Source organism: Sabethes cyaneus, chromosome 2 (assembly GCF_943734655.1).
Source record: "Sabethes cyaneus chromosome 2, idSabCyanKW18_F2, whole genome shotgun sequence".
NCBI classification, from domain to species: domain Eukaryota; kingdom Metazoa; phylum Arthropoda; class Insecta; order Diptera; family Culicidae; genus Sabethes; species Sabethes cyaneus.
Window position 1 is genome coordinate 66,969,731 of NC_071354.1, and position 23,166 is coordinate 66,992,896.

Genomic DNA, 23,166 nt, shown 5'->3' on the forward strand with positions numbered 1-23,166 from the left:
CTCCTCTCTTTCTCCGTTTACGGCGATACTAATGCATTTTGACACATCAGCTTTGCATAAATCGGTTGCCGGAGTCACTAGCTAGCCAAATGTTTTGAAAATTTTGTTTTCAATGCATTAGTATCGCCGTAAAAAGCGGAAGAGAGGAGACACGAAGAGAATCCCTCATTTGCAGATACGTCTAAATGAAAAAGTACCCGAGAAGTGTGATACAGACTGTTATTTACATGCAATCTACAGCATTTTCACCAACACCAAGCATTGATTGCAGAATTTTACGCTCAGAAGCCCCAAGCACGCTTTGATCATCTTCCTTCAGCGTCCGTAATTCATGTCCGTAACGGGTTACCGGGAGCATTAACGTTCTGTAGAATTTGCGTTCATGCGAGTTGGCAACCTTCGGGAATTCAGCTGGTTATGTAATACGCAGAAAGCTCAATTCGCGGCTGCAATGCGTCGTTTCACTTCGCGGCCTACATCTTTGCCATATGTCACGAGCGTACCAAAGTATGTGCATCTCTACTACTTCATATCGACTCACATCCAGCTCTACCTCGGCTCCAACCCTCCAACACTATTTGGACACCCACGACCTCTGCCAACAATTGTGTACTTAGATTTGGCAGTGTTAATCTTGCATCAATCTTGCCAGTCTCAATCTTGTATGTACAGTTCCCCCACAATTATGGACCATTTAAGCAGAAGTATGATTTTAAAACAATCAATTGTAGCGCATACTATTATTTACAAGCAGTTTATAAACGTTTTTAGTTACAGAAATATGTAATATTTCAGTTGATTCAGTTCTTAAACCCATTTAGTGCAAGTTTTCCACGGAAATTAAGCTTATATTATGACTGATCAAATACACAATTATGGATCACTTTTGGAAGCGGTCACAATTATGAAACAATTTTCATCATATTATGGATCAAAATAACAATACACTTTTTGCAGCGAATTGACTCAATGAAGTTTATTCAAATCATGTAATAACATAAAAATAACATGTTTCAAATCGTATGAAAGACCTTGTGTGGCTTTTGGTCTGTCTTTAGATGCCTGCCGTCCTTCTTCGAAGACACCTACCGATCAGCCTTTGGGAATGCTTTTCGCAATTTCACGACTGATTTTTTGTCCTGGAAAAAAAATCTTAGGCTCACCGGCTGCGTTGGCTCCGAAAAGACTAGTATAGGATGAAGCTTTCTTTTTTCCGAATTGTTCTTAACGATGTAGGTACAGTGGATCTCGGAAAAGTTAATCGATGCAAGAGTTTATTTTAATCGCTGCTATGATGCGACTCTGTATGAAACAGTGGAAAGGCGACAATAAACCGAAAAATGAAAAATATACATTAACAATTTTTCTAGAAAGTTAAGGAAAAAATTAACGTTTTAGATTGTTGCATTAGAGCTAACATTCGCTTAACTTTTGCGATGAACCTTTGCATATGTACCATCATAGCGTTTTACTACCTTACGTAGCTTTCCTGTCCTGCGTAATGCAGAAACAGCATTTTCCAAAAACTCAGATCTGTGCAGCTTTAGATTCTGCTTAAAAAACGTTTGTAATAGGTGCTAAACTGTTTGAATTTGAAAAAATTACTTTGGAATCAAAGTGATCCATAATTGTGAAAAATTACCTTGTTTTGGTCCCTATTATGGATCACTTTGAAAATTACTTATTTTTACAGGAAAACCATTGGCAATCCCCAATATTTCGCTGAATCGTTAAGAACTTAGCTTAATCTTCATGTGCGAGACATTTTTTGCTCGAAAATTGGTGATTATGTCACATAGCAACCTTATGAATGAGAAACGTACTGCTTATGCTGATTGAAAAAACGACAGACATTTTGATAGATTCTCGACAACAACTTTGTACACTCATTGAAAAAGCATCAATGTCGGGATTTAAAGGATGTTTTATGTGTTAAAAGCTAGTTAATAGGGTATATTTTGTTGTAAAAATGCTTCATACCTTCAAACAGTTTGTTTAACTGAGTTATTTCACTTGAAACACAAAAGTGATCCATAATTGTGGGTGATCCATAATTGTGGAGGGAGTGTACTTCCAACTTGAAAGGCCTAATGGCCTCTTCCACTGGAATATGGTTGACACGACTCTACGATGATATCAACGACATCCGCAAAACCAAGAAGCAAGCATTTGAGATTTCGTGATGATTCCGTTCCTTTCCGCGTACTGCATCTTCCAAGGCAATGTTCAATAGCGGGTTACTGAGTGCATCCGCTTGCTTCAGTCTATCCAACATTATGAAAGCTGAATTGAGCAGTGTAATGCCTCGACAGTTTTTACACTGGAGGTGGAGGTGGAGACAATGTCTTCTCAAAATTCTTCAAAAATAGCACACATGAGGCCAGCCAACCACTCTTGCGACATTTGTTCTTTTTCCCGGATTCTGACAACGATCTGGTATGTTGCTTTGTACAGCCGGTTGCTCCCCGTGTTTGGAAGTTTAGTCGGGATACCGTCCTTCCTAGCAGCTTTACCCTTCTTTATCTCGCTAATTGCCTTTTTAGTGTTAGCTTGACCATCACTCACAATTCATACCCTGTTCATACCGTTCTCCATATTTACCTTTCCATTCAACAGCATCTGGAAGTGATCCTTCCAGCTGGCTGTTTACTGTTTTGTCAGTACGCATGTTGCCAGCACCATCATTGTGTATCACAGGCATGACAATTCCTCACCGTATTGTAGATATTCCGTGTGTCGTTGTTGCTGACGATTCTCTCTTGTGCGTCGATGAGCACGTGATCCTCGTACTCACATTATTTTAGACAGTCGTCACAGTCGTCGTCTTTTTGTCACAGCTCTAGTCTCTTTATATTTTTCTTCATTCTGAATCTGACGGGATCCGCAGTGAGCATGCGACTCTTGGTCTGTTTCTTCTCATCTGTCATTTTCTGGCATTCGCATCAAACAAGCTGTTACACTGTCTTCCACACGTCGTGCCTTTCACTTCCCTCGTAGTTGTTGGCGCCATGGAGGATCCTCAACAGTTCACTTACATCCTATTCCTTTTCTTCCTGCGTGTTCTACGATTCGTTGGTCAAGCTTTCTGGTGTATTCCACTGCAACGTCATCTGCCGTCAACCGCTGTGTGTTGAAATGCAACGTCCTCTCAGTGCAAGCCTTCGCCGATTTCGATAAGTTTGCGCGGATCTTACGACAAGATAGCGTCAAAGTCGATAAGAAAAGACCGTACATTGATGACTCAAACCTGACTTCAAACCTGTCATAGTATTCGTCCCTAGTATCATCGGATTTATGATTTGTTGGTGAGTATACGTTGATTAAGCTGTAGTTGAAGAATTTGCCCTCAATTCTCAACACCCATATTCGGTCATCTACGGGTTTCCTCCGGCTAATTCTGTACAGAACTCCGTTTCTCTGGAAATGGCCACCGAATTTCCAGAGAACTTTTGAGAACCTAACATTTTCTGGACATTTTCTAACAATATATCTCGAGCCCAGCGAAACCTGTTCCACTATTTTATTGCAGCGTCCACTATTTTATTGCAGCTATTTATATAGCAGATATATTTGATGAGAAATTGTAAGATTTTTGTTTTGTAGTTTTTACTTATTCCTGTCAGAGCCGGTTTTATTAGGTCTTGGAATTCAAGCCGCCTCCATTCACCAACTACGCCCGTAATTCTTTGTTGGAGAGCTGTCCAAGCAGCAGTGACACGAGTACATGTGCAGAATTTGTGAATGATGGTTTCTGCTATCTGGTTTCCTCATCTCCTTAACCCCATACTTTTTCCACCAGAGATAAGCTGGAAATTCCAGCAAAATTTTGTTTTAGTTCAACTAAAAAACCGCAGACATGTATTCACCTTCCAGGTACAAAGTTACTAGTTTGAGCTGACTGAAAGTTAGCAGGACTTGTTTTGTTTATACGCCTGTAATTTTGTTATATGTAACATCCAAGCTTTTGTGCAAAAACGGATCGATTAGATTTTTTCTCAATCTTTGTCTCTTTGGATACAAGTTGATACCTCAAACTTAACTGTCCCTAGAATCGATAGAAGAGTGCGATGCGTTCTCGAGACGCTGGTAGGAAATAGGTTAAGAATCTTTGATATGTGTTCATTAAACATGATGAAATCTAGCTTTAGTTTTCAGAAGGTCGCATAAGCCATGCTAAAGGGCTAAAAACTAAAGCCAGAAATCGCTCAAATAAGCTTTGTATTCGAGTTTTGAGGGTCAGGGAAGAATATGTTATGGATCAGGGAAAATCAGGGAATTTTATTTTTGGATTTGAGTCGACACCCTGTAATATATCAAATCGCAGAATTTTCAACACGAGTACTTGGGTGGTTTCTGCGATTTGATACATACTCCATTTTCCACACTTCGCAAGTAAAATTGAAATGACTAATTTTGAGTTCCGGTAGAACCGACAACGGCTATTCCGAAATGTCCAGATCGGCTCAAAATGCATCCTGAGGTCCACCCAAGAACTCGCGTTGAAAAATCCTTTGATTTGATGCCCCATTTGCCATATTTCTGCTAAAAATTCAAGACGGCCAATTTTGAGTTCCGGTAGAACCGACAACGGATATTCCGGAATCTCCAGATCGGGTCAAAGTACATCCAAAAGTTCACGCAAGAACTCGCGTTGAAAAATCCTTTGATTTAATACCCCATTTGCCATATTACTGAAGAGATTTCCAAACGGTCAATTTTCAGTTCCGGTAGAACCGATACCGGATGTTCCGCAGTGTGGGATATGAACTTGCGCTCTACTGGATAGTGCAAGATTCATTCTTATTGACCACAAATTAAATGGATACCTTTTGCGCACTCTGTTAAGCAGATTTCTAGTTTTCTTTCACATGCTACTTATGACGTCAGAAAAAATCCCGATCTGGAATATCTCCGGGAAAATGGAACCAAAATTTATTAAATTATTTTTCATTAAAGGTCAACGCCAAACTATTGTGGTTCTTTTAAGACTAATTGCATAAAAATATGATGAAAACAAGTGGAGATAGAGCTAAAGGGGTAACTGCAAGTACCATCATTTTTGATATCGGGGACGTAAAGGTTAACGATGAAATAGACTCCCCAAAACTGCTGTTAATGATGAACTTTCATGTGCTGTGACCATCCTCGATGCTTGTCACCGGACGAACTTCGGTTATTTGGAACCAACAGCGTTTTGTGTGAGAATTTTTAATAGTGTTGAACATCTCCTCGAATTTGGCGTTTATGTTTAAAACTAGACTGAAGTTTTTGGAGTGTCTTAGTAGAATACGAAACCTGGAAATTAAATAAAAAGAAAACTTATCCAATTTAATTCTACTATGTATATTTTATTCTTGACAGATATGTATTTCGCCTACGACTGGCAGGCTTCCTCAGTGTCTGTTTTCGAACTTCGAACTTACGAACTAGTTTGAAAACAGACACTGAGGAAGCCTGCAAGTCGTAGACGAAATACGTATCTGTCAAGAATAAAATATACATAGTAGAATTAAATTGGATAAGTTTTCTTTTTATTTCAGGTTTAAAAATAGATTAGCAAGAAGTAATTCATTTTAGTCGCTTCATTAAGACTCTTATGTCAGATGATGTACAATAAATAAACAAATAAACTACAAATTTTTACCGATGATTTAAAAAAAATATTGCTTGCTGTGCGATTCGCAGAGGTGTGCAACCATGTTTGCCACTTTACAGAATGGGTGCTGCTTAAGTAACCTTACCGTTAACGTTTCAAAGATTTAATTATCAAGACTCCGATCGTGAACGCAGGTATTCCTGCGGAAAAGCTTCTCATCCATCATTAAAAATAAATGCATAGAAATTCTGGCATGAATTTCTAGTATATTTCTAAGGTATAAAATTTCACGCCTGCGAAGGGTTTCAACGCAGCTTGAGGCTGAAATTGCTGAGAATTTTTTAAATATTTGATTTTAAATTCATGCGATTTAATATCAGTATTTACTATCACAACATCCACCAGCATACTTTTTCCGGGTTTACAAACCGAAATAACCGCTTCGTAAAAACATTTTCCAACAAATGAAGTCATAAAAAAGGCCATTAAGGAATCGACCTCCCAAAAATATTTTCGAAGGCTATAAAATCGTGGGTGGCATATGCGTATCGCCTCCGCTGGTGATTATTTCGAAGTGTATAAAATATATATTAAAGAACACTTAACCTAGTTATTCTTTTTTTTTTGTTCTGTTTTCATTTGCTCATATAGATTCGATTTAGGACAGAAGATATTCGTACGGGGTGGGTGTTTGGTTATAGACAAAACACTACACGGATTTTAATTTGAATGTATAAAAATAAAATATGAGATACGCAAAACATGCCTTCAATATCTGACCTTATTATCGTGGTTCATATTACATTGAATTCAGTAATTTTTGGTGTTATCACGTGTTTCGTTTTAATGACCCTTGCAATCAGGAATTCCAACAACAGGTAGGAACAAAGATATCATATTCTTTATTTTTTCTTTGAACTTTTATCTACTTCCATATGAAGATAAATGCAAGCAAAAGTTCACCGTTACCGTTTTTTTGCCAAATGGTTTATTTTGGGAAAGTAAGAGGAATTTACAGATATGAAATGTTAGAAGAAATACCGACATTCTGCCAAACAAACGAAAATTCGTCGAGATGCTCAAACAGTGTACCTAGTAATCTCTACTGATTGTCTGTTATTAGCGTTATTAGCGAATTCCTATGGTGCGATTTCCTTAATTTGTTTCGTCTATCCCTTGTGGGTGTAAAATGCGCATCATAACTCGGTCAGTTCTACTGCCTGGTCTTGTTGCCCCTTACGAAATCTCACTGAAACTTTGTAGTGCAATCTTTCAATTTGCGCTCCATTTAATTTACCGTCGAATGGGGTTTGTTTTGATGCACGAAACTATACAATACATCTTTTTTAATATTTTAATAATTTGAGAGACATATGCATTGGGGTCAAGAAATTAAAAAATTGAATCGACAAGAAATAATCCCAAAAATGTGAAAAAAATTATTCCTTGTTTTTTGTTGAGTGTAGAGTCGACTTGAGGATGTTAAAAATAAACCCGTTCTTTACAAATTATCCTCACTTGACAGTTTGAAGAATACAGTCAAACTGCTAATACACCCAACCTTTGAACGTTATCAACAATTACCTAGTAAGACTGCATCGCTAATTGTGAGTCGAACTTCACTGACGCTAACAGCGCACGTTTTCCAGTTTATGAACATCTTAATTTCTTTTCAATTTTCAAATTTTCGGGGAATGGTGAAATATGCTGAACATCAGAACAAATCATTTTTATTTTCATCATACGACACATTCAGTTATTTCAACATTCCCTTTCGATGATGGAGTGGTAAAAAACAATTTCTGCGCCCATGATTCACGGTGCAGTCTTTAGTAACGTCCGCCTGATTCATGCATACAAACAAATAGGTTCACTTTATATGTAGGTTAGGTACGCGTGCGAACGTCGCGACGTCAGGAAATACCGACAACAGGTCGCTGTTGATATTGACCCTCAGCGTTCGGGCTGTGCTGGGGTAGGGCAGGGCCGAGAAACCTAAGCGCCATCCATCGCGAGAACAGCATCCGCGACTTTAATTGTAAATTGTATGGGTGAAAAGAGCATGTCCGTCGTCGCCAGCAGCGCCAGCGCCATCGTCGATAAATGAATGAAGTGAGCTGCCTGCTGTTGTATTTTCATCATAACATGTAATCATCTAGTAAAACCGAAACGTTTATTTCGTTTCTATTTTTAAGACACACGCTCTATACACGGTTGACGTCCATGATCGCAAATTTTTTTAATGATAAAGGCTACCCCGCCGTATTGGAGCTCGTTCCTATGCGTAATACAGCATTTTGCGCCTTCAAATGTAATAATAAGGTTCATTCGAACACCGAATGAACCGTCATGTGCTTCAGCATGCTGTAATAAAATTCATGATAAATTTTTATAGCTGCATCGTAGTTCGACTTCTGCGAAGTCGTTATTTATTGCAACATCTCCTCCACGAAAAATGTAATCTCTACTGAAATCGGTCTTGCGTTCCTCCAATCTTATCAGTAAATGCACCGCCGTCCAGTACGTCAAGTCAAGAGGCGCCTGCCAAATATTTTAGATTTGATTAAAGTTCGCCGTAAATCAGAGGGGAAAGCCATACGTCTAATCATACCCAAATGCAAAGCTTCCCTGCAGATAAAAACTCGCGGAGCATATATGGATCCATGGATTATAGCTCAATTCCCTCCGGTAATCCTTAGTCGTGGGTGGACATCGATGTAGATAATGGTAGCTCTTTGCGTTGCAATTTGCATCTTAACTTCGCTAGCTGGAAACAAATTAGGACCCCAGTTGGAACAGATATATTCGTTCGTTCGTGGCTAATGTGCATGCAGACACATTAAACTGCATCCCAATTACTTTCACTTACAAGCACTACAGAGGGATGTGAGGCAGTAAAGAAACCCGGAGAACGTTGTTACTGCCGGCTTTTATGGTTACGTATCCACTCGGCGGCTAACGCCCACTAGCCGCCAGTAAAGGGTCGTTTGGCTTGTTAACCCGGAATGAGCGATATATGCCTTGTTTTTCGCCCTTTCAGTACCGTTTGTAGTACCTGCCGAATTTTATGACAGGTCAAATCCTAACGGTTGTTTTAGTAGCACTGTTTTCGTACAAATTATAATTTTTCTGCGAGTTGCAGGCTTCGAGTTCGATGACTTTGTTGAACACAACACATTCAATTTTATTATTTGGAATATATTTATTGCCATTTTTTGATATAAAATATTTTTAGTTTGTAATATGAGTAAGAATTTTATTTTAAATTCAGCATAATTAACGTGGGTATATACTGTGGATGCTGGATGATAATCAGCAGCTAAAAGCGCTTAGTCTGATTGCTATGGATTGACCGCCGATCTTCGTTTACCTTATAATACATATAATTTTATACATACTAGCCATTCAGCACGTTAGGTCCCTCTATTCCTGGTGCCGATGGGATTGTTGAAGAGAACAAATTTCATTTCACAGTCCTCCGTCATATTTGCGACGTGGCCGACTCACCGTAGCCTCCCAACTTTCGCCAGGTGTACTATGGGAATCTCTTCAAGTATTGCCTACAGCGCGTGGTTCATACGCCTGCGCCACCCTCCGCTTACCGTTTGTACTCCGTCAAAAATAGTTTTTTTTTGTATGGACTCATCACTGCGACCAGTATAGTTAGATCTATTGTGATATCGCCCGGGTGTTTGCTGTATGACCTGCACTGCATTTATTTGCTATAATCGCTATTGAGTGAACGATATGCTTATTGAATTTCATGCGTGCTTGTGTGTAATTGGGTTTTACCCTTCTTTCAATGCTTTCTCTACTTTACCCACCTTGTTCCACATGATAGCACTGTCCCCAATTATAGCCATCCCTGGCACTGCACACCAGTGCATTTAACTATAAGGGTCTCATTTTGCACTGTCAATAGGCCTTATCGGGATAACATAGAATGCAGCATTAAGGAAGGGTAAATGAGGGGCCTGAGAATAAACCCATGTTAAAAGTCACTTTGAACATCGAATGGCTTGATTCTACTAAGATTCGAACCCACGACCATTCGCTTGCCAAAGCAGACTCGGTAACCTTGCGGCTACAGAGCCCCTCGTCAAAAATAGTTCTCAACACCTTTCGTTCAAATACGGCAAGTCGTACGTATGTCTTCCATAAGCAAAATGTTACAGTCTCACGTCCGTAGAGGAATATTAACGTCTGATTAACGTTTTGTACATCATCACCTTAGCACTGCGACATATGCTCCTTGATCGACGCGTCTTGCGGAGGGAAAGGTAGGCCCGACTCCCAGCTTGAATGCATCGTTGAATCTCGTTACTTGTATTGTTGTCGGCAGTGTCGAGAGGTCCCAAATATAGGAACTCATCAACCACTTCCCGTTCATCGCCGTCAATACTTACTGCTCGTGGGAGGCGAACGCTGCTTCCTTGGAGCCTCTTTCTACCATATATTTGGTTTTAGACGCATTGATTTGAAACCCAATCTTCCTAGCCTCCGTTTTTATTCTATCATAGATTACATAGAACCTGCACATGTGATTAATCCGGAATAGTTGTGGTCAGGATCGTGGTCAAATCATTCCGCGCTCGTCGATACTTGGCCAAAGTCATCCGTGCGAATACTGGGTAATTTTTCTAAGCTCTTTTTTCATCTCCATTGCCTGCTGGCATTCCCCGTCAAACTAGTTATCTCGTGCACACGAGGTTTCTTCACCTGTGCTACCAGGTTGCAGTTGCCATTAACGGTCGAGAGTACCCTGCTCCATCGGTCTTCGATCCTGCTCCATCGGTAATGATCCAAATTACTGCACAGTTGATGCCTTGCTAACCGTTATCGTTCGTGTCAGTGTACAGGTTATAGGGCCCGATCCCTGGTCTATTCATATCTCCGATAACGATCTTGATGTCCCGTGGCGAACAGTTATAGATGCCTCCAGCTGCACACATACAACGCTTCCTTCTCGTTGTCGGGTCTGCCTTCGTGTGGACAATGCACGTTTATGATGGTGTAGTTGAAGAAACGACAGACAAATCTTTTCGTTGATCGCCTTTCAGATGTTGCTTAACATGAGGGAGTCAGATAAAATGGGGAAGAAGGTGGTTCCTAATAAGGGAAGGAGTGGCATAACTCTAGAACGCCTTGACCGTTCACCACTAAACTTGGCTCGCATGTTCCTTGACGTAAGAGAATTTAAAAAGCGAGAGGAACAGCATCACTCCAGACTGCCTTCATCGTTCTCCAGCACATGTTCATGGGCCCACATGTTCTTTGAGGTAAAAGAATCAGCACAGGGAAGTTGACAAAAGGGAGGATCCCTAACAAATGGTTGAAGAGTAGAAATAAGAAAAAGGAACTGCGTTTCTTTTGCGTTACAGTAACAAATGTACATGTTGCTGAGTGACAAAGGGATCCCGAGAAAGATCGGACAATCAACTAGTATCGATTAAGAGGACATAAACATTTTGAAATCATAATGTTTTCTACTTCAGATTTTGATTCTGCAATCTTTTCCGTTTATTTTGAAACTTTAAGAGGCGAACCAGCCGCAGGCTGAAAACCTCTCTAATATAGAATTAAAAAAAAAAATTGATACTAATTTTGTAATGATCCGACCACGGGAAGTGGCCGAAAAGTAATCATACACATAAGCATTCCAGTGACGCGTGGAATAACCTCGCCGGAATAAAACTATAAAAACACGACTTTCAAACTTTATGTACCTTTTTCTCAGAAACTACGCCACATATTGAAACAAACTTTTTTTTGTTTTGTTGGTAGTAGCTTGGCAAAGACTTTTATAACTTTTAAGCTTTGTAAACGGTTTGGGTTGGGTTGGGTTTGGGGTAAAGTGTCATTCCAAAAAATCTCGAAAACCGAGCTTCACGAAAAAATGATAGGAAATGATAGGAACACTAATAACGTAGAAGTTTTCCGACCGATTTTTGACATTTTTGCCGCATGCTTCTACGCATTCACACCAATAAAGAAAATTATTAATTTTAAGGTGCACACTATTGAAAAAATGAAAATAATGAAGCATTGTCCAACTAGAAATCCTCGATACGTGGTTGGTTGGACGTCATCAAAGTTTCAACGTGTTTTTAGAAAAAAAAGTGACAGAGTCTTCTCGCTCCAATAGGTTGAAGATTTTTACGACAATCAAACCTTGACTAATTTGATGTCTCTACTTGGGAAGCAGGCCAGATAAAATGACAAAATCTCCTCGTCCCAACAGCTTCTACCAATTTTATGATCAGCCTAGGTTAATTTGAGTTTGCGTTTAGGAAGTACACCAGAAAAAGTACCAAAATCCGCTCATCCTAGCAGGTCGAAGACTAAAAATTCTGAAAAAAAAATCGCGGTTTTTTATTAAATATTTAGATTTTACGAAGTTTTCTGTTTATTTTCATACTAATTTTGTAATGATCCGACCACAGGAAGTGGATGAAAAATTATCATGCAAAAAGCATTCCAGTGCCGTGCGGAACAAACTTCTAATAAAACGTTACTCCTGTAAAAAAAAACGTTTTGTAAACTTTATGTACCATTTTCTCGGAAACTAGGGCACGTGAGGCCCATTAAGCGATTGCTTCTATTTTTTCAGCCTATGGCCTAGTTCTAGTAGAAGAACAGGTGATTTTGACGTTCTTTTGATAAAAAACAGTAGTTTACTTACTGTCATGAGAAAATAGTTACATCACATTGAAATTGTATGTCGGCAAAGTATTTTTATTAGCGAAAGAAAAGGAAAATAGGCTGAATTTAGAAACCTGCTGAACTAATTGATGTATTGAATCAAATTTTTTTTGTTGTTGGTAGAAGTTTGGAGAAGACTTATAACTTTTGAACTTTGTAAACAAAATACAGTTTGAGAAAGACGAAAAAATGATGAATGAAAAAATAGCAAAACAAAAAGAGTTTGTTGCAATACATTGATTTGTATTGTACATTGATACGTTGTTAGCATCATTTGTGTTCTATTCCCTCTAATTATTTTTGTCGAGTATCACACGCACATGGTAGAACTAACCGCAGGTGGACGTAGGACTCGAACCCACAACGCTCACTGCTCAATTCAATAACACTACCAAAAATTTAATCTTATTTTGATACTTCTCATTGTTGTGTATCAACACAACAATGAGAAGTATCAAAATAAGATTAAATTTTTGGTAGTGGCCTTTAAGGGGTGCGCAATCAGTGCAGTTATAAAACATGTCAACCGCACATAAGAACACACTCGAAAACGACGACACGGTGTGGCGTCGACGGTAGTATGGTGGTGTGAAGCGAACCGGCAACCCGGACTGTTGTTAGCGAATGTGGTTTTCTTTTTAAATTCCGCAAGACTCATGTCCGCCACAGTAACAGTTAACAGCCTAATAACACAGCCTTAAAGTAAATTACACATGCACACATCTAAACGTTCTATCATCATAATAATGGGAAGCACATTGCCATTATTGCGATAACCGTGGTGCCATCAAGAGGACGGTCTCTCATTTTTCGACACGTTGTAGCGTGGCTTCAGCTCTGCAATATTCGTTCGGTGTGTGGTACCAAACACAGACACATACCATGCCATAGAATTTTGCGACGATCAAGGTCACCACCACTGATCACCCAACTCCCCGTCTCCGTGCTTCTGCCTACTGCCTCATCCGGAATGGCAGCCGTGTAAGGGGTAGAAAATGCGTTTTTATTGTGATTTTATTGATTTTTATTACTCCCCATACCCACTGCTACTATCGCCAGCAGCGGTGCGGTGCCACGATGCACCTGGCACGAATGTCCCCACCCACGTCACGCGAAGCCTCTGCTATCGAACAATTAAGTGCTCTTCTTCTGTTTTACGATGTTTGCGGAGGTTCGTCAGGCCAAATAGAACAGATAAAAGGTGGAGAAGCCTGTTGCATTGCCATTCGCGACTGTGAGAAAGACAGGCTGTTGTCTATATCGAGGACTGAAGCTTTTATTGACTGCAATTGATGTTTTCTTAGACAATTGGATTCCGATGGACACTCGAACTTATCGCTGGATATTGACCCAAAGCAACTCAGACGGGATGTGGTTATCCTGATGGTTTTGTGTATTTCCAATTCAATCGACTATTCATTTTAATTTAAACTTAATTTAGATAAAAAAAAGTCCTAACTTATGTCATATCCATTGGTATATATTGCTCAAGTTGCATGTTGCTTCAGTCGAAATACCTTCTGTCATTTATAAACTCTGGACAAAAATATATTGACTGTCAGTTGTGTGGTAATTGTGAACTTTTCTGCAAATCGATTACCATGCCGAGCGTACGTACAGCTTCCAAGATGAAAACCGCAGCAACCTGACACGGACAAGATAATGACCCCATCGAATTATAAACGAACCAGTTCCTCCGGTGCGGCCATGCAGCCTGTCTCCATCTGCAGTACGCAGTCTATTTTTGGCATCCACAGCAACACGAGCCAAATAAAAGCAACCGGACCTGTAAGACGTTTTTTTTTCTCTTTCTTTTCGTCAGCAATCGAGTATTGTCGATTGAACATTGGAGAAAGGCTCCGGGAGAACCGCGCACCGATCGGTACGTGAAGCAGATTTTTTATCCAATAGTTTCAATCGCATGAAATGGATGGTAATTATTCACCCTATTTTTTTTTATCGCCATCCATCTTTAAATGGCGTGACGAAGTTTTTTGAGCTCGTATTTTCAAGGGGTAGGTCAGCTCCAAATTCAATTGGTCCTATTAATGATGATTTGTGAAAGGATAGTTTTCGATAAATCTCATGCAATCCTTTGAATCGATTATGTGATTTATCGAGTTTTACGTCATTGAAAACATAAATCGAAAACTTCTGCTTTGTGCGCCACATAATATAAGTTCCAAGGCCATATTTTCTTCTATTGGAACAAAAACCGGGTCCTACTGTTTCGGTACTGCTTCATGCTCATTCAAACCAAAACAAAGGTGAACCGGCGCTTCCGATTTGCCAGTGAGTTGCCAAATACTCCTGACCTGCGGCCGTTACGCCATAAATCACCTAGAGAACAATAATAATTATTTTTTATGACTGTAGCTTTTACAGTAGCTTGAGGGTACGGTAGAAGAAAGTAATGAAACAAAGGTGTTGATAGTATCCAAACAGAACGGCATAATGCGTGAAGGGGATGGAGCGGAATATTAGATAAGGGAGTGTCATTAAAGCAACACTGCAGTTGTGTACCGTTCCTCTTTACCCAAAGTAAGGGATTCGCGGATCGAAACGAGCTAAAATCGTAGCCTATTTTAACCGGATTGAAATCCACTTCTCGTCCTAGGCGCTGTGGATCGCCGGTTTTTTTTTATTTGATTATAGTCACTTTAGCAGCTTGGGTCATTCGTGATGTTTACGGGATAGCGATTTGAACCCGGATCCTCGGTGTGAGAGGCATGAATGAATGCAAGCAAATTTTCTCAATCTCAATCGAAAAAAAGGTTTTACACAAAATTACATTTTTTTGTTTTGACTCAAAGTTGACTCACACACAAATTAATTTTAATCGTAAAATATGTGACATCTTTCAAAAGGTTGATTGCTTTAATTAGCCGTCTTTTTCTGATTGCTTTTTGACACCATGCCAACTCACTGGAAGCGCGGTAAAGGGGGCGGAGATGTCATATTCTCTGCTTTCGTTCGTTAGCTTATTCCCGTTTGTTATCGCTTGCGAACAGTAAAAACTTTTTCACGACCAAGAACAATACCGAAACGCCAATTAAATCATCCGGTTTTATTATTCATTTATCCTACCATTTCAGGCATCTACGCATCGGAAAATGGGTTTAACCTCTAGAGCTCACGCTCGCGTACCGATTGCGGTATGCAAAATTGATTTCAATTTATTATTATTATCAAATATGTATATTTCAGAGTGCATAAGGGATTAATGGTTTTGAAATTACTTATTCAAACGTAAATATGTTGTAGCAGGTACCTTAATATTTCAGTGCTTATTGCAGTAGAATAGTTTTAATCATTTTTTTCTTAAATAATTTCATCTCGGTCCAAAAAAAGTCAAAAGTGCAAGTTGGTGTGATAATTTATCTTATCCAAGCATGGCGTACAACACACTCACCCACTTGAGCTGTTACGCATCTTGATACTTTCTACTACCATGTTACACTCGACTCGTCAATTTGACAAAACGTTTGCTATTTGTAGCAAATATTGATGTGTAATACTACTCCCCACTGTGTCCCAGCGAGTTTTGCCCCGCCCGGACGAGAAAAGGTATCGATTGATGCCGATGATTTAATTCCCTCTGAGTTTCTGCCGAATTTCATTCTTTCCGTCGTCTCTGGAGTGCAGAAGGGAAATGATTTCGAATGTATTCTAAGATGATTGTTTTGCGGAATGTTAACTTCATACCACTTGAATAATCCAAAAATAATTCACTTCTTAATTTAGAGTTTCCAATAGTCACAGAGCGAACTTGTGGCACAGCACCCGAAAAACTTTGCTCGCCAAATGGATAAACAATCTTATTTATTTTTCCTTTTTCTGCTTTTGTTATTTGCAGGACTGCGCGTCATCAAGCCACCCAAAAAGTGCACACAACAATTCTGTCGATCACACCGCAAAACCGGGCGGCAGCAGCAAGTGAGCGTTTCGACGACAGCTACACAGTTGAAAAGACCTTGAGAAACGTAACTTGAGCGAACCGTCAATATAGTTCAAACCCGTACATCAACGTCGTTAATAGCGTCAGTGACATCCCTAGTTCACTCTCTGCTTTACTGCGTCCCGATCGAACAATTCCTTCTTTTTGATTTCTTCCACGCAACCTTCTTTAGTCTCTTCAGTTTAACCTTAACCGTTTCTCAGTTTCCTCTTATGATTTATCACCCATCCACGACGTTCCGTTGGTGATAATGTATTGGAACGAAGATTCGCTGAGTAGAAACAACTATCTCAACGCCCAGTCGTGTCAAACCTACATTAGTAAAAGGAGCGAAGAACTTGGAAGCCACGGCCGGTTGTCCTTTAGTAAGTCCCCCGCGGTAACACAACGTACGAAAGAGGACAATCGTTGCGACCAAAAGCGGCCAGCTCATGCTGTCAGCTATTGTAGTAACAGTAGTTTAACTTCTTATAGTATACCTCAAGAAAAAACAGTTGCCGGTTGCGTGTTGAGAAATCAAATTTCCACACGCCGTTAGTTTATGACTTTTTCTTGATTCCATCAACATTGGAATTAGCGTTTAGCGTTTACCCCCGTAATAACCATTAATTGAGGCAACATTTAATCTGTTTGATAGTTTACCGTGCTTCAGGAAAAAAATAACATTTCGTTTGTAATCAAAATGAAAACTTATTGATATTGCGTACCAATTGAACGTTTGAACTTATCCAGTTAGATTAAACGATATATATATTTCATTAATCAAAGAGTACCATTATAGTTTTACTTTATACCGCGGCTGTCACGAAGATATACGATTCTAAGATTTTAAGGCTCCAAAATAATTATAATCACAGCGTTTCTCATTTTCCCGTTCAAACGGTGCAGGACCAAGTCTTTGTATCTCTATAAACTTACAGCACTCTAAGCTCAGTACCAAAAAAGTGTAGTCAAAGACGAATATTTAGACTGTTGTTCCAAATTTTATTTCGGTTTATTTTTTTCTTTCAATAACCATTTCCACAATTCCCAAAAAAAAAAGAAAAAAATTCCCCAAAGATCCCGAGAGCTTATCCTAGTCCTACGCTTGTATACCACTACTATAACTTTGAAAACAACTAAATCAACTCAAGGTAAAATCGGAAAGCTCACCGCGACCGATGACCGAGACCGCAGCTACGTCGTGAGTGCACAAAAGAAAAGCCCAACTAGAAACAAACAAACTATTACTTTTCGATCCAACGACGGCAGAAGAGACAGAAGCGTTTTAACTGCGCTAAAAGTTAACGGTTTTCGCAATTTCTCTCGGTTGTTTCTTGGAGAAAATATTGATTGTTGGCTGTCCCCTCCATACAGGTGTGAAAGTGTTCTGAATTGTTGTAACGTCAGCTGAAAAGAAGAGTACGGATACGAAAGTGCTGACAGACAGTAAGGTGAAATTATTAAACTCGAAGGTTGACGCTAACCCCCCGGTATCGACGCGAAGTGAACGACGCACTGTTGTAGCATTTGCTAAGGCGCGAGAAAGTGGAAATTTCGGCAGATGATTCAAACATTCACCCTATAATGCCGCAATAATGCTGTACAAATGGGAGCAACAAAAAGAGCATGTTTTAGCAGAAGGTAAGTTTTTTTTCGGAATTAGAGTTTGTAATTTTATTTCATGCAATCATGACAGGGCGTGAGATTGTTTGAAATTTACGACACTTAACTAAAGTTTATTTTTAACTCTATTTATCAACTTAGACAGTTGGCAGTTTTCTTCGGATTGTTTTTTTTTTGCATACCAATGACATTGGCAATAATTTTTCGAAGTTTTATTCGATTCATGTTTTATAATTGCCCAATATGTTTCAATTTGTCCCAGTGTCGGTGCAGTGGATAACTTTTCTTGGATAAAAATTCTTTGTATGATAGTAGTTAGAAATATCGTAAATTTTCCTAGTCCAATAGATGTTGTTTGTGTTCCATTTATAACACTAGCACTAGCACTTATAAAAAAAACTTCGCTTTTCTACAACTAGAACAGATAGTTTGCCAAACGAAAAACTTGTTGGCAAATTGATCAAATTTATCGTGCGAAACTCTTCTGGACGTTTTCAATTATATGACGGAATTTAAAAGGTTTTACAATTTTTTTATTTCATTTTTATTTTCTCAACTGGACAATTGAAAAAATCGACGTCAAACTGAAGATTCCCCACTCGTTTCCCACATCTAATTCCTCAAAGCAATCTATAGTTCTCTTGACTATACTTTAGGAAGGTCTGACAGTCTCACTTTTGTTAGTTTATTTATTTCATCAGCGATAGTTACACTAATCTAGTTCATTACCTGTTAGTGGCCATTGATTGAAAAGTTCATTTGATGCGAGTTAACCTTAATGAACACGAAACAAAAGGAGGAACTATCGACTAGTATCCGTAGAATCAGCTAAATCGGCCAACTGCATTCAACCGAGCTGCTATGAATCTCACTGTTATGTAGTTAGATTGAAAACTAGCCGCAATTAACTCTTCATGTCTGAAGATAAATCAAATTCCTCTCTTGAGGAAGCTTGTTCTGAAACGTAAATCAGCGACTCTAATCTTGTAAGGTATCATTTACCCCGATCAAAAATTTTACAACGAAATAAAAGCTGCCGCTTTTCAAGCAGTTCAATCCTCAGCAATAGTCCACACTTTATAGTTGTCATGGTTGCTCCAAGCAAGCACGCAAAGAGCCTAACGTACGCAGCTTCGATCCACGCACGTCAGTTAGCGTGCCATGGGCACAAAGCTATAGAACACAACTCGATCCGCGAGCAACAGAAAAAGAGCAACTGAAAAAACTCACCAGCCATCTTGAAGATAGAGCCGATTATATCGGCTTCGATATGGTATCCTCAAGATGTACACGAACGGCAAATGCAAAGTTTACTACTACGTCACGAACGTGATTGATCCACTACAATCTATATTCTAAGCTACGAACAGCTTTTTAGGTTCCGTCATGACTCAAATTCATCGATACTACGCTGTAGTTGGCACGGTGTATAAACGATTGTATTAAGGTGAAATGAGTCGTCATTGATTTTGTACATTTGAAACAAAAATTCTGTTGAAGAAAATATATTCGCTGTGTTCAGATTGGTAAGAAGAATGCAGTGAACACATTTTTTAATACAAAACCTCGGTTTTGTGCCCAAAAACTGCTTCCGAAATTAGGTTTTCCGACGAAAAGTCAATAAAAGTCAAAGTTATTGAGCACAAAATAGACGACGTCCACGTGACAGCCCGATAGAAAGCTCATTGATCAATGATGTGAATAGCAAGGATTTCAAATTACTCTCTTGTGGTCCCCGATAAATCGCAAAAATCCAATTCTGCGGATTCTGCCCTCTTGCACTCTAAACAACTTGAACAGCATGAAATAAAAAAATATTTACTTTAAAATAGTTTAGCATTATGATTTTTTTCTCTTCTAAAAACCTGCAAAGCTCAGGAAATTCTTTTTCAAAACGAGTAGAAACCATTGATCCGACAGTAAGCGACAATTTTAAGTTGAGTTTTTAGCGATTTAATTAGTATCCAAGATCCAAATATCTGCACTTTGTCGACAAAAATCATCAAAGAGGGCCAAGCGAACGACTGTACACACTCAAGCTGTAAAGTGTAAGGGTCATCAATTAGTGATGCATTTGCAGGAAAGTCGCAAACAATGCGGCGATACGGTTGTAACCGCCAAATAATAGCGCGCGCTCGTAAAGGTTAAAGTCGAAATAAACAGCCTAGACAAAGCAGATATGAACCCTAATGCTGATAGAATTCCCCGGTTCCGGTCAAAGGGCAGGTAATATGAGGTAGACAAACATTCGTCATTTGGTGGATTAACTCATTTCTGTACGTGATAAGCAATCGTTGTTCGATTTCGATGAAACCTTGCTTCGCAAGTGATGTTGATGTCAAAAACACTTCAAAAACGCTCCACCTGCTCCAATACTTTTCAATTGCCGTGTTCTACCGCACCCAGTATCGAATCTTTTGACTCATCCAGCAACTTTTGAGTAAGCAAAGCCGGATTTAGGCCAGTGATGTCGATGGCTGCGCCCACTTTTGCTAATTTGTCATCCCATTCATGTCCAATTAACCCATTTTCAGCCAGCGTATTTTTTTCTCGATTCTAGGTATTAACAAACAAAGAATTTGTTTTTGGTTTTTCATTTCTTGTATATGATTGTATACGCGGTCGTGACATAGACTCTTTTTTGCAAAGGGTGTAAATGTTCGAAGCAAAAAACGATTAATTAGAGGTGCTGCGATGCATAGATCAAAAATATATCGGGCTTTTCTCAATGGCAGGTGGGAAACGAACTCACATCTCTCGATTGCCAGTCGAAGTGTGATATTTCTGCACCACCGTCGCGCCCTTCTATTAGGTAATCAAACAACTAGTTTTGTTGCGCTTTTCCAATTTTATCATTTCAGACACGCACCACACACTTACACATGTGAAAAATTTAATTAATCTTCAAATTAGACCCTAAATGAGACATTACATTGGACATGAAATTGGATTTAAATTAGACTTAGTAATCTAGGAATCTAGTAATCCACCAAACCTGCCACACATGTTCCTTGATACAAGAGAAGCAGCACTGGGGGGTTGACAAAAAGGGGGGGTTCGTAACAGGGGGGAAGGCCATAACTCCGAAATGCCTGGACGGTTATTCATAAACCTTGGCACAATTGTTCCTTGGCATAAGAGAATCAGCACTGAGGGGTTAACAAAAACGAGGGAGGGAGGTTCCCTGACAGGGGGAGGGTCCCTAATAGGGGGGGGAGGAGTGGCATAGCTTCGAAACGCCTTGACCGTTCTTTATCAAACTTGGCACACATGTTCCTTGACATCAGATAATTATCACGGTGATTGACAAAGAGGGAAGGGGAACTGATAGGGGGGGACCATAATTCCGAAATAAAGGGGGGGGGGTTGTAACCGGGGGAGGCCATAACTCCGAAATACCTAGACGGTTATTCATCAAACTTAGCACAATTGTTCCATGACATAAGAGAATCAGCACCGGCGGGTTAACAAAAACGAGGGGGGGGAGGTTCTCTAATAGGGGAGATGCCATAACTCCGAAATGCCTTGACCGTTCTTTATCAAACTCGGCACACATGTTCCTTGACATCAGGGAATCAGCACCGGTGGTTGACAAAGGGGGGTGGGACTAATAGAGGGGAGACGATAACTGCGAAACGCCTTGACCATTCTTCAAACTTTCATACATGTTCCTTGATATAAGGGAATCAGAACTGAAGGGGTTGACAAAAGAGGGGGAGTAACAGGGAGACGACTCCGAAATGTTTGGACGGTTCTTCTTTAACTGACGGTGTGACAAAAGAGGGAGCTGATGACAGGAGGTTGCTAACAGGAAGGGGGAGTAATGCCCACGTGACTGTAACAATTTATCCGTACAACAGAAAAAATCAAAATACGAAACACTATACGGCAATCACAGCTGTAGATTTGTCAAATGTAATTATGCGCCGAATCAAAGTGACCAGTATAAAAAGAGTTCGACCATTAGTGCTAAGCGTTGCTGGCCGACTCTATTTGAGTCCCAGGGGCAATCTATAGAGACTATAGACTACAGAGGCGCCGAGACACTCAAAATCCGCTAAATTTTGAAACAAAACGGAGAGTACCATCATAAATAAAGGTAACTCTCCGCATTCGTTCAAAATTAAGCGGGTTTTGAGTGCCTCGGCGCCTCTGTAATCTATAGTCTCTGTAGGGCAATCATTCACACAGTGTAAAGTTGATCTGAGAACACCATGTTTTTCCCATGGTCAACTTTATGTAGCATGTTCCAGAGTGGGCTCGGCCAATAATCTGTGCATACTTGCTCCTGGTGATGAAACTGAAAACATTATTTACAAAAAAGTTTGTCTCGAAGTGAGATGAAATGGGGGGAGTTTTTTTCCTACTTTACTGTGAGGAAAATTTGTTTATTAAACCATCCATGAACTCCTCAGAAACTTGCAAAACTCGAGATTGTGACAAAGGTCATCTGAGATTCACGATTTATGCACAACACAGTTTAATTTGTGGCAATACGTAGTTTGTCGGATCAGTTAGTAATAAATAAATACAAAGTATCGAACGTAAAAGTTTTATCTTTCTCTATGGAAAAAGGAAAAATATGGGAAAAGTATAAAATTGTGTTAATGCTTTTCTTTTCTTTTTTCATGGTGTCGATTATCTTAAAGCATGGAAGGCATATCGTTCTGAATATTTTTTCCTTTTTGAAGATCAAGTCTTCCATGCATCGCAAAATAGATATTTTTATGGGAAAAAAAGTTTTTCGAAAAAGACAAATGCGAATTTGGCGGTACACCCGAATAGTTTTGGTTCGCTTGCATTAAAAATTTGTGATATTTTCACGCTCATAATGTAAAGTTTGCTAGAATGCGTCACTGAGAATGTTAATTTATCAAAAAAATGTTAATGGTCGTTTTTATCATGGATTGCTGCCTATACCTATCAAAAAATGAGTAGATGGTGATTTTTTTATTGAAGAACTCGACCAGAGTAACTTGAATTTTTGTGCAAATAGGGTACGGGGTACCTCAATCGAACATTTTTCTAGTGGTATTATAACCAGAAATTAAATATTTTAAATTAGGGATATCAACCACACTATGATTTTAGAGCAGCATCCCATATATTGAAATAAAGCGTTGGTCTTACGTTATAGTAAAAGGAAAGAGGTTATTTAATTTTGACTGCTCAACGGATAATTAATTTTATTAGCAGAACTAAAAAAATTACATTTACAATCAGTTTACAGAACATTTACAGTATACAACATGAATATATTTTTTTTACTTATCACAGCACTCCTGGTTGAGATAATCGAAAACAT

General features: G+C 39.3%; 1 protein-coding gene across 9 annotated transcripts in view; it reads left to right on the forward strand.

The window, feature by feature from the left end:
• Positions 1-23,166, forward strand: part of LOC128738510 (uncharacterized) — a 55,112-nt gene that overhangs the window by 9,612 nt on the left and 22,334 nt on the right. For 4 of the 9 annotated variants that reach the window (XM_053833705.1, XM_053833703.1, XM_053833702.1 and 1 more), the window contains exon 3: positions 16,155-17,879. In XM_053833705.1, the coding sequence (XP_053689680.1) occupies positions 17,845-17,879 (35 nt within the window). In that variant the 5' untranslated portion in view covers positions 16,155-17,844. The remainder of the gene's footprint in view (positions 1-16,154; positions 17,880-23,166) is intronic. The other 5 variants (XM_053833708.1, XM_053833707.1, XM_053833710.1 and 2 more) reach the window with 3 other exon arrangements.